This window comes from Hyaena hyaena, unplaced genomic scaffold (assembly GCF_003009895.1).
Source record: "Hyaena hyaena isolate Hyena2069 unplaced genomic scaffold, ASM300989v1 scaffold_158, whole genome shotgun sequence".
Lineage (NCBI taxonomy): Eukaryota > Metazoa > Chordata > Mammalia > Carnivora > Hyaenidae > Hyaena > Hyaena hyaena.
Window position 1 is genome coordinate 2,059,629 of NW_024080790.1, and position 12,023 is coordinate 2,071,651.

The 12,023-nt window shown below is 46.4% G+C and overlaps 1 protein-coding gene across 1 annotated transcript in view; it reads right to left on the minus strand.

Moving 5' to 3' along the window:
* ANTXR1 (ANTXR cell adhesion molecule 1) overlaps positions 1-12,023 on the minus strand; it is a 215,234-nt gene that overhangs the window by 56,220 nt on the left and 146,991 nt on the right. Inside the window, exons 14-16 of the mRNA XM_039239602.1 lie at positions 9,203-9,244; positions 1,252-1,347; positions 564-731 (exon numbers count right to left, since the gene is read on the minus strand). Coding sequence (XP_039095533.1) covers positions 564-731; positions 1,252-1,347; positions 9,203-9,244 — 306 coding nt within the window. The remainder of the gene's footprint in view (positions 1-563; positions 732-1,251; positions 1,348-9,202; positions 9,245-12,023) is intronic.

Sequence of the window (12,023 nt, forward strand, 5' to 3'; positions counted from 1 at the left end):
GCTCTGTGTTGATAGCTCAGAACCTGGAGCCTGCTTCAGATTCTGTGTCTCCCTCTCTCTGTCTCTGCCCCTCCCCCACTCGTGTTCTGTCTCTCTTGTGGAAATGAATAAACATTAAAAAATTTTTTAAAAATAAAATAAAATAAAAAATGTTTATTTTGAGAGAGAGCGAGTGTGAGTGGGGGAGCAGCAGAGAGAGAGAGAGAGAGAGAGAGAGAATCCCAAGCAGGCTCCATGTTGTCAGCACAAAGCCCCATACCAGGCTTGATCTCACCAACTGTAAGATCATGACCTGAGCCCAATCCAAAGGTCAGACACTTAACCAATGGAGCTGCCCAGGTGCCCCAGCCATGGTGATTTTAAAAAGCCTAGTTTCAACTTTGATAAGGTGGAAATAGAGAAAATAAGTACCTGTACTTTTAAGTCCATGATTTAAGAAATTTGTTCCTTTGTGATAATCTGGGATTTGGCTTGATATTTTATCATGTCAAAAGAGTCTGACTGTTACTAGGTGAGTGTTTTAACAGGAGAGATGATGGGTTTCTGAGTAGAAAGAGACACACCTTGATTGGCGAGTACCACTTCCGGGGGGAAGAGGGCCGACGCATGTTGTTGTTGAGATTTCGAGGTTCCGGGAATTCATACTCCTGCTCTGGCATCTTGACTCTCGCATTCTTTGCCTTTTCCAACTTAGCACCTTCTTCTGTGGAACCCTTTTCTCCCCAACGAACCTAAAATAAATAACATATAATAAAACAAAATGACAAAATAAAGTATAATGCCCCTGGAGATGGGCATCGTATATACGTGTGTGATGTGCAATGTGAGTGCTACCCACTCCTCAGTTCCTTTGGGTTTTTAGGGCCAGGGAAGAGAGGGGTGTGGGAAAGGAAAGAGGAAGGTTTGAAGAGGCAAGGAGAGCAAGTCACACAGATGGATGTTTAGGGGGAGAACTGTCCAGAATGTGGGGACAGCATGTGCAAAAGTCCTGCAGGCCCAGGAAAGAACCTTGGACTATATTCCAGTGGGAGAGGAAACCACTAAAGTGTTTGAGCAGATAAGCAAATTACTGTAAATGGTGGGCAAGATATGGGGGTGCACAGTTTAAGGGGTGTAGCTGCCATCTCTCCATCTGATGCCTTATAATCCAAAACCCACCAGACCTCAAGTATGAGCTTTCACTGGTTTTATCTCTTTCCCATCACGGAGTAGTTGCCACATAGATGTGAGTACATGAAGCTGTGTTCTTACCTCCATCCTTTTAATGCCTCCAACGCCTCGCCCACCATAGTAAGAGGCATCTACGGTAGGCCACTTCTTCTTGGGCAGACCATCATCATCTTCTTCCTGCAAAGAGATTGTCATATGTGAAGGAAGCAAAACACCACACTTCAGCAAAGTGGATGGGAATCGACTGCCTGGGTTAAACCCCAGAGTTTCCTGGGCCTACCTTGGGGCAAGCCACTTAAGCTATCTGAGTTTATCTTCCTTATCAGTAAAGGGGGTGGGGGGGGAGCACTACTACCTTGTTAGGTTGTAGCAAAATCCTGGGACCCGTTTCCTTCTGCATGTCTACTCTTTTATAGGGTGTTTCACCTAATCCCATCTACATGCTGATGACTTGTGTTTCTGTCTTTATCCCCGTCTCCTCTGAACTCAACTGTTGACTTGACATCGCCATCTCTTCTCAGGGGACTAATAACCATCTCAATAGTACCATGTCAAAGTAGAGTCTCCCAGTCATTTCCTCATCTTCAACCTGTTCCTCCTGCAGTCTTCCCCACTGCCTGGAGTCCCCCTTGAATCCTCTCTCTCCTCCACCTCATCTCAATTTGCCAGCAAATTCTGTTGACCTTACTTGTAGAAGCCCCCACATCTGTGACTTCTCCACCTCCACCCCACCCCACCACCCTGGTCCCGAGCCCCCTACGCTTTCTACAGGATACTGCAGTAGCCACCTGACTGGCTTCCTTGCTGTGCGCCTCCTCTGCCTACAACCCGTTCTCCACAAAGCAGCAGAGGAAAAGCCAAACCCAGCTCTGCCCTGTGAGCTCGGGCCTTGGCTCTCCAGCCTTCTTACCACACTCCATCTCCCTGTACTCTGGCCAGCTTGTCCTCTCTCTGTCCCTCAAAGACAGCACATTCCTGCCTCGAGGCCTGTGCACAAGCAGTCCCCAGACCCAGGAACGCCCCACTTCCCCATCCCCTGCTCTTCTCATGGCTGCATCCTTCCTACCACTCCGAGAGGCCTCCCCTGGACATCCCTCTAAAGCAGCCTCAGTCTCCTCATACCACTGGTCTATTTCAGTTTCAGTTATGGATCCTTCTGTGGCTTGATATTTATTTGCTATTGGTTTCTCCAGGATGGAGGGTAAGTTCCATGGAAGTCTCTGTTTACTCGTCATGTTTACCATTGCATTTTCAGCTTTTCATACGGCACCTAGTATGTAAGAGGTGCCCAAGAGCTATCTGTCGAATTTACAAACAAATTAAATGAAATGATTCAAATAAAGCGGTTAACTCAGTGTCTGCCACTTAGTTCAGTGACAGGAAGTTAGCGCTTACTGCATTTTTTAAGATGAAGGGAGGAAACAAGAGGAACTTGTAACTTGATGGATGGAAAAGAGGATAGTTGCCCAAACTGCTCCTTATATTGGCACTGTAATTATTCGTGTTGAGGGGAGAAAAATCTCTACCATCTACAGTCATGGATGGGTGACGGGGTCGGGGCGGGGGGTGGGTCGTAGCATGATTTCCCACCTGGGTAAAAAAAGGAAGCTGCAAAAAGAAGTCTGCAAAGCAGAAGAATAACCCCAAGAGGCTGAAATTGCTCAGCACATGCCTGCTTCCCACAGCCTCTGTTGGTCAAGGTTGGAGAGTCAAGGACTTGGACTAGAGTCCTAGGTAGGGCCGATTCTATCAGAGGCTGGAAAGGGGATCCCACACAGGAGGCAAGGAACCAAGCAAGGACAAGTGGTCAGCAGTACAGACCCAGAGGTGACAAAGCACAACAGTAACACATGGAGACTGTCTAGGTGACTTGCTGTGCTTGGGACGGGAAGGTTTCTATTTAAAAAATTTATATATCTTGAAGGACATGATCACAGCAGACCAGAGGATTTGCAACATCTTGGCAGCTGATACTTGGGTTGGTCTCTCTGTCTCTTTAAAACAGATCTGTCCTTCTTCACCGTGGGACAGTGGGTCTTGAACGCAGAGTGGATTCTGTTGACCCTCGTATTCTAGGTCTAGGAGCTGGTGCACAGGAGGTGCAATAACCAGATACCGAATTCACAATAACTAGCTGAATTTATGAAGTCTTTACCACGTATGTGCCAGTCACGCTTCCAAGTGCTTGACATGCATTAACCTTTTAATCTCACAGTGGGCGGCATGGTAGGTGGTGCTATTATGTCCACTTTAGAGGAATAGGGAGGTTAAGTGTCTCAGGTCATCCAGTTTGTAGGTGACAGAGCTGCCTTTGAGCCCAGGTAGCCTCACTCCCGTTTGTTTCTCAGTGTTGGCAAAGTTCTGGGTTTTGTCCTTTGGGTTTTGCTTTTCCAACCATTTGGTGGTATCAAATAAATGCTACTTTTCTACTTCTTCCCCCTAGTATCTGCTAATTTTGAAGATTTATGACTGTAGCGCATGATAAAATAATAAAATAACACCAAAGAGCCCCAAATAGTACGTTCACAGTATTTTACATTACGACAGAATCTCAGAAGGCATAGGATGTTAAATCCAGAGCCTTACATATCTTACACACACGGTTCAAGTACCCTTGGAGGTGGGCGTATGTTTGTGTCCGTGTCTCATATATGAAATGTGGCTTCACTGCTGGTCTAGTGCAGTTTCTTTCCCAAAGGAGACAAATGAAATTATATCACCCAAAACTGAACATAGCAGCACCAAGGGCATACGAAACTCCAGGAATAAAGCTGACTTATTCAGCAGGGAACTGAAATGGTTTCATGAGTCTCCTAATTTTTTCAAGAACGGGAGTACAAATATCAGAGACCATTTACTGGGGCCTTTTCATTGCACAGGAGAGGACAGTCAGATCCAGGAACATTAAGGGACCAGTGGAATTGAAGTTCTGGTCCTGTTCCCTGATGCCTGGATCCCCTCCCTAGTTGCACACAGAGCTGCCCTTCACGCCCTCCCTCCCGCCACGGACTTGCTGCAGGCTCTGCTCTGCCCTCTCCTAAGCATGTGCAGCAGGGGCTGGCCTTCCCACAACAGGAAATGCCGAGACTTCAATCTGCTCCACCACGCCTGCCGTGTAATCCCCTGACCCGGGCTTGCCTGCCAAACTCAAACAACAACAGCAAAGACAACACAAAGGAGCAGGGTTTGATCAACGGGAGAGTCAGAATTTCCCCCGCAGTTACCACGGCTCTGTTTACACATTGTAGAGACGGGAAGGTTTTGCAATCGTCAGAAGAGAAGGGAATCTTTGATGTGTCTTTTCATCTGCCCCCAAACCGGGGAGTAGAATCACAGTCCCCAGCAATGTCACTAAGAAAGTTGGCAGCACCTGTAGTGAATCTCTACCTCGAATGAAGTATCAAGTCTCTCTTGGGGAACCCCTCAAACACCGCCTTCAAGGATGTTAGCAGGGCGAGGAAGAACTTTCGGCACACAAATCCTGTGATTACTGGAGGACTGAGGGGATCAGCCATCTTGCTTTGTGCAAGTAGTAGGCATGGAGGGTTTGTGGGCTGCCAGCAGAAGATGGGCACAAAAGAGTGGAGCTGAGCTGCCAGCAAACTGCACAGAGTCCACCTGCGAAGAGGGCCTCAAGATCCTCCCGGGAGCAGGAATGACACGGAAGATGAACTGTGTTGCAACTCACCCTTGTTACTTTTAAACCTTTTAAGGCCCCTCTACGGATGGTCTTGTGCCAGTGATGCCGTGGGGGGAACGTAGGAACCAGGTTTGTTTAGCAAATGAAGATGAGATATGGCCTAAGCAAGAAGCAGGAGTCAATGGTGCCTGGAGAAACCGCAGAGATCAGGGAGGGATGCCAGTTTCCCACCAGGGGAAGTTATGTATAAATGTTAAAGGATGCGGTGGCCCCAGACATGTAGTTGGGGCCTGTTGTAGACTGATGTTTGGGTAAACGTGGCAGCACCATTACTCAGATGGTAGAGGCCCCTTCTGACCTGCTCGTCCTCAGGAAGCCCTGATCCAAGAAGAAACAGCTCTAGACCACTGAGTCTGACACACACGTTTGGTTAGCCCGTAATTGGATTTGTCCTGTGCTGCCCTCGGACACTGAATTTTGCCATCTTTCTAGTCATGCCAGGCTTCGATACAAGCACATGCTTCAACAATTCGTGGCTCCATATGCTTGGAACATCCTGCCTCTACTTCTTCTCATCTTTTAGAATATCGCTGGCATGTAACCTATTCTGTGAAGAGCTCCTTGATTTCCCCATGGAATTCACTGCTCTATCCTGGGCCAAACAAACTCTCAACCCTCGATTCACTGCACTGCACATACCAGTGGGAATGATCTATGGAAAGGGGAACGGATCTGAAACAGCATCGAGCCCAAGGAAACGGTTTCATTTCACATGTCATTGACTTGTAACACATCTTAAACCCTTATGATAAGCCCTATATAGCCACCGATAAGGGCCCCTTGTCTATTCCTTCATTTACTCACTCAAGCAACTGTAGTGGAGCCCCCACTGCTTGCCAGCACAGTGTTATATTTTGAGAAAAATAAAGACAATGGAAGGAATACAGCTGTCAACAAGATTGTCCACATTCATAGAGGGATATGTTTGGTGAGGGTGATGACATGAGTAAAGGACCAAGGCCACTGAAACTCCCAGGCCCATGAGGCTCTGGAGGGTAGACCCTGAAGTAGAACTAGCTGTCCTGTCTCATCTGAAGCCTTTGGGGATAAGCCAGAGAAGTCACCCTCAATGGCAGTCTTGGAGATGAATTCCTAGGAGTGAATTTGGCAAGTCAGAAAAATCCAACAACACTTCTCTATGTAAATACAAAAAATCCCAACTGACTTGGGATTTTCCCTTCTGAGTTGCGTTTAACATGTCATGACCCCATATCCTATCTCTTCACATACACACAATGACTAAGGACAGCACCATGATTGTCCTGTGTTCTTCAATGAAGGATAGTGTATTTACATTTTTAGTAGTGATGTGCCTTTTTCAAACTATTGAAATACAGAATATTGAATTCTGGGCTTGTTCTAGGACTTCTGCTTGGGGCATATGTGTGTGTGTGTGTGTGTGTGTGTGTGTGTGTGTGCGTGCATGTGAGTGTGTACTTGATGACCACGGGAAAGAAGATGCCTAGCCGTAGCTTGGCCCTTCCCCCTTTCAGAGTGGGAGTCTACTCTGGCTGTCTGTGTAGACCTAGCTGTGAAGGAGTTCAACTTGTCTGATCCTAGACAAGTTGTATAATTTTTCCATATCTCGGTTTTCCCATCTAAAAAGTTCTTGCCACAGAGAAATTGTTAGGATGAGTGAGCATGATAATGAACCTAGAAATAAGTTCATTATTCAAGGCCAGGTGCTTATTGTTAATTGTATGCCCACCCACTGTCAATGCCTTCGATATGCATCCCTCTCGCTCCCAAACAGAAAAACCATGGAAGGTGATTTGAGAACAGAATAATGAGATGAAATACTCCATTACTGGATTCCCCCTTAAACTGCCAGTATTTGGGAGCAGCTAGAGGCTTTGTGAGGAATCCTCACTCCGCTGCCAAATAGAGAAGATTCTCAACCCAGGAAATACCCATCTTAGGTGTTAAAATTGAGCCTTCTTGCTTTTGTTGAGGTCTCCAAATTTTTCTTTGTCCTCTCTTTATACAAATGTCTCACTGTTGGTTGCATGGAATCTTGAAAAGTCACGCCTTTTTAAATATTATGCATTTTGATGTTCCCTATTAAAGAGGACCACTGAGAGCTTGTTATAAAGTTGTGTTCATTCCAAGTTTAGCTATTTAACTAGAAGATGTGTCTCCCTTAGGATATGAGGCTTACAGAACTGACGAAAGCTTAGATAATTAATACTGAACTTGTTAACATATATGGCAGAGTGTTTGACCTCAGAGAGCTATTAATTGAGTGTTAGACACTGTGTTAAGCTCTTTGGGGATAAATCCAAGATTAATGAGATATAGATCCTGACCTTCAAGTAGCTAATGAACTTAAACTTTGATGCAGAAGAAAAGGCCAATAAAATTCTCTGGGCATGCGGAGAAGGGAGAAATGAGAAATGAGTCCTGATGGGAGGAATCATAGTGTGTTTTGTGGAGATAATAGCACATGAGCTGTACCTGAAGGACTGGTAGGATTTGAATGCAGGGAGCTGGATGGAGAGGGTTCTAGAAGTCTAGATTCAGACTATGATTTTCAGGGCACTGTGTCAGATACTTTGTAGGGCTAAATTATGTTATCTGTTCCTGTGGGATTTCTTTCATTCTTTATTTTTTTTTCTGCTGAAACATAAGTAGGAAGGAGATTAGGGCTGCTTAATTCACAAGGCCAAGGAACTGTCTGGGCCAACACGCATGCTAAATGATCTGCACAGCCTGTAGCCTGCCTCAGCCGGCCTGGAAGTTCCTTGATACCTAACACAACCCTTCAGATCTCAAGTATCCTGGGGTTGTCCTTCTGTTTCAGAAACCAGGTCTGCCTTCTTCAGGTAAAACTATGACTTCTATAGAAATATTAGATGAAACTAGGTGGTTTTGGGTAAACCACACCCCACGGTTGTGTACCTAAGTCCCCGGGTGCATTCTGACCACAGTGGCTGCTTCCAAAGCAGATGCAAAAGCAAATGCAGAGTCAGCACCAGAAAAAAGGGCAACAACTCCTTTAACTGAACATAATAAGGGGAGGGAACATTCTTCACCTCAGGGCAAACAGAGCAACTTCATCAAGCTAAAGCTTCTTGCCCTATTTTCCTTTGGGAATATAAGAGACAGCTGCACATAACAGAAACACAGCCAAATTGGAACCCATGGAACTAGCCACGGTGCTTTCTCTTGAAGGATTAAGAAGAGGCTTTTGTGGATGTAAAGAGGGTTTTATCCTCCCTCTCTGCACAGCAATGTAATTTCCTCCCTTGATTTCTGGGCAGAAAGTGAGCATTCCAACAATATGTGCTTTAATTGATTGCAGCTATTAAAGCTCTTGGCTTACATGCATATGGTTCAGGATATAACAGACTCATGGAAGGTTAACTTCAATCATTGTTCTGTCTGTATGCAGGAAACTTGACTAAGGCATTGGTTAGAGGAATGGTGAGGGGGCAGTACTCAGTTTGCATACAATAGACCTTAGGGATTGAAGACCATAACCTTGAATCTTCACCTCTATATCTTTTGATCCCACTCAGTTTTCAGACCTGTGCCCTGGTTTCTAAATTGGTGAGTGATGTATCCAAGGAGGCCTGTTGCTCTGAGAGTGATCAGAGGATCAGGAAAGCCACTGGCCAGGCATTCCTGCCCAGGGATTCTCCTTCTCACCATTAGCCTTTGATGCCTCCACCATATTCTACCCCAGGCCACGCTTGCACCAGAACTGCTTACTGGCCAATTTATGGTGGAGTCTAAGATGTTTTTCCTCCTTTCAAATGATGAGGATTTGAGAGCCAGCCAGGATATTAACATATCCGCTTCCAACTCCCCTGTGCGCCACCCCCCCCCCCGCCCCCCATATACTTTTATTACTGCCTGGCCAATCTTTAGGCATTGTGTTACATTAAAGAAAAAACGGAATACTTCAGCATCAGGCTATTCCTAGAATCGCTAATTGTTTGGAGAATGTATCAAATTTGCCCCGATCTCCATACATGAAGCATAGTCTCTGCAGGGAAAAGAGAAACCTAAAAGGTCTGTTTTAAAGGGAAAAGTTGTATTGATAAAAATATTTATATTTGCACCTCAGATTTTCTCTTTGCAGGTAGAAAACCCTCCCAAACTATTTTGTATGTGGCTGCAGTTCAGTTCAGTTTCTTGGTCAGTTCAGTTTGTTCAACCTTGGTTCAGAAAGGACCAAAAACTTCCCTCCCTGCCACCTCAGATGCCCTGGGGGCCTGGGCCTGACTTAACACCGTGCTACAGGGGCCTGAATCCTGGGTCAGCTCGGCCAGTTCTCTGCTCGACTCCACCACCCTGTCCATCCAGCTGCACCCTGCTCTGGTCACTTACCTCACTCTCCTCAGCAGGGGGTGGAGGGACCTCCTTGATAATCTGCAAAGGGAAAAAAAAAGAGAGAGAGAGAACAAGTCAGTGGAAATGTTTGGCCACCTGCTCTCCAAGAGGCCTGTCCTCAAGAAATGCCTTGGTAGTATGGCCATAATTACCACCACACTGGGCCCAAGCAAGAAAGGCTTAATCAGTGCCATGATGTGTCTTTCTGGCCAGAATAGCTCAGTTAGTTAGAGTATGATCCAGACTGAGGGTTCCATTTTCAATTGTGTCTGTTTTATATAGAGAAAAAATGTTCCACAAGTAAGTTTCATCTCTTATCCCATCTTTGCTATCTTGCAAGTTTATTCACTCATTTATTCATCCAGTCATTCCTGCATCAAGTCATCTATCTACCCATCCAAACCACTACGCATTTAACAAAGAGCTACACCCAACAGAATTCAAGATAGTGCTGCAGCGATGAGTCAGGAATGGACCACACTCAAGCTACTGGCAGTCTCATGTTAACTGTCATGGGCCCCAAATGGTACCTATCCCAGGAGGGAGAATATGATGGCCAGACCTACTCCCAAAAGAGGGCAGCAAAGGAGGGATAGCCAAGGATTTCTTCTGGGGGCCTTGACATTTAAGGGGTACAAAGATTTACATTACAATGTTATAAGACTGTATTCTGCAACTTCCCCAACATCAGGGCTGAAGAGAGATATGTGGACAGTCTGGGCAGGGAGAGCACTCTGGAACCCTTTCTAACCAATGTGAGGATGACCAACACATGGGAGGAGGATGGTTGGGTCACAGTGAGCATCTTCTCCTCCTGCTTGTCACCAGTTTGCCCAGCCTGTGCATAAAAGGAAACCCCCTGCAGTTAATTATATTTAGAGTCTTTAACAAAGCAGCTTGGCCATGTCCCCTGGGGCTCCCTCCTCTCACCCCACGCTTATTAGAATTTTGAGTCCCCCATATACAGTTTTCTCCTTAGACAATTCTGGTAAATACAGACTTATTGTATATCTCTTGATGTTCTAGTGTTAGGGCTGCCTGGACCACTTTGTGCACGGATCCTGGTTGCTGACTTGGCTGCTTACTAGGCATCAAGGCCTTCCTCACCTTTCTGTCCCGAGCACATGTCTCCTTTGATTTGATGATTATTTGGGGACCTCATTTGGGCTCTGATCCCCACTGCTCTCACCCACACTACCATTATCTGTCATGTCATCTCTGCATGTTGAGACAGGCTACTGACTTGAGGTGGTAGAAACACCAGCCAGGGAATGAAGACTCCTGCCATCTAAAAGGATGGTGTTCAATTAATTAAGAGGCAGAGATTAAGGGCTCTGGGGGTTTCAAGCTACCATGGCATCTGCCCCCACTTCCTGGCCACTGTGGGAAGCCTGATGAAAGTCTTTGGAAAGCGTGAAGCCGTGATTTTGCTCACCCACTCGACACTGGCTCTGAATTCCTAAAGGAAATCTCTGGGGGAGGGCCATTACTGACTTCCCCTTGTCCCAGAGACAGTGATGATTTTAAAACAGGAAATGCCCGGAAATTGGAGGGAGGAGTGAGGAGCTGGGGACAGCAATCTGGAATGCATCTCTTCTCTTAGGGCAGGGTTAGGAGGGAAGGCAGAGGGAGGGCAGGATATTTGGGAAACACGGGCGGATGTTGACAAGAGTGCTGTGGGCAGTGTGCATGGCAAGTATGCTGGGTATACAGAGGCTCTGTGCAGAACAGCCGGGCTTCTGTCTTCCCAGTGCTACCAGCCCCCTCCCTCACTGCATGGAATGCTGTGTAGTTGTCCAGTGTGAACCCCAGACCTGCCCTTTTCTGACTGTGAAGATGTGACAAGTCCTTGAACCTTCCTGAGCCCTACTGACCTAATCTGTTAAATGGGAGTAATGTAACCTTGTAGTGTCATGATGAGCAATAATGTTTGTAAAACATCTGGTACAGAGTGGGTGTTTAATAAATGGTGCGTGCATTATTAATCCCCTTTTCCTTTCTTTCCTTTCTCATTTCTCTGTCTCTTGCCTTTATTGCCCCTTTATTAAGCAAGGTTTCATTTGACTCCCTGCATATACTAAATGACTATGTACGGTGGTTTCCAGATGGAGCAGCTCCGAGGCCAGAGCTTCATGAAATGAGTGAGACAGGAGGCTGATGTTCAGACAGTGGTCAGGGGGCTTGAGAGCAACCAGGGACTTCGGGGTGGTGAGCAGCAGTATGTTTCACCGTATACATGTAGGCACATGACAACAGTCAGGATGTGCAGCACCAAGTGGCCTATCACTCGGACCAACCCAACTGTGGTTGCCATTCAATGTCATTTACTAAGTATTTCTTGAATTCTACATCTCACACTGTGCAAAGGCGGGCCCACAACACAATGCCAAAATATAAAATTTATTAAGTATTATCTGTAATCAGATTCCATGCTAAAGCACTGTAAATGGGCACCCGAGCTTCTGGAAAAATGCCACCATGTTCAGGTAAACAGGATTAGGCACCTGCAATCTGGTCTTACTGCTTGGGTGTCTGGCTATATTAAGCAGGAATGAGGAAGACGTCTTCCCAGCGCTTCAAGCTCCACCACCACCCAGCCTCCTCCCCTGGGACAGGGAGCAGCTTGCCACAGGAAAGCAGGAGAGCGTTTCAAAGCCTGACCCAGACAGGCGAGGTTGAAGTCATGACATGATTATTCCAAGCCATGAAGCTGGAAGGACTGTCTGTGAGTGAGCCAAAGCCCCGTGCCAAGACCGGCACATAGGTCACCCAAAGGAGTGCTCTGCACATAGGCCCTCTCCACCTCCCCCTGCGGACG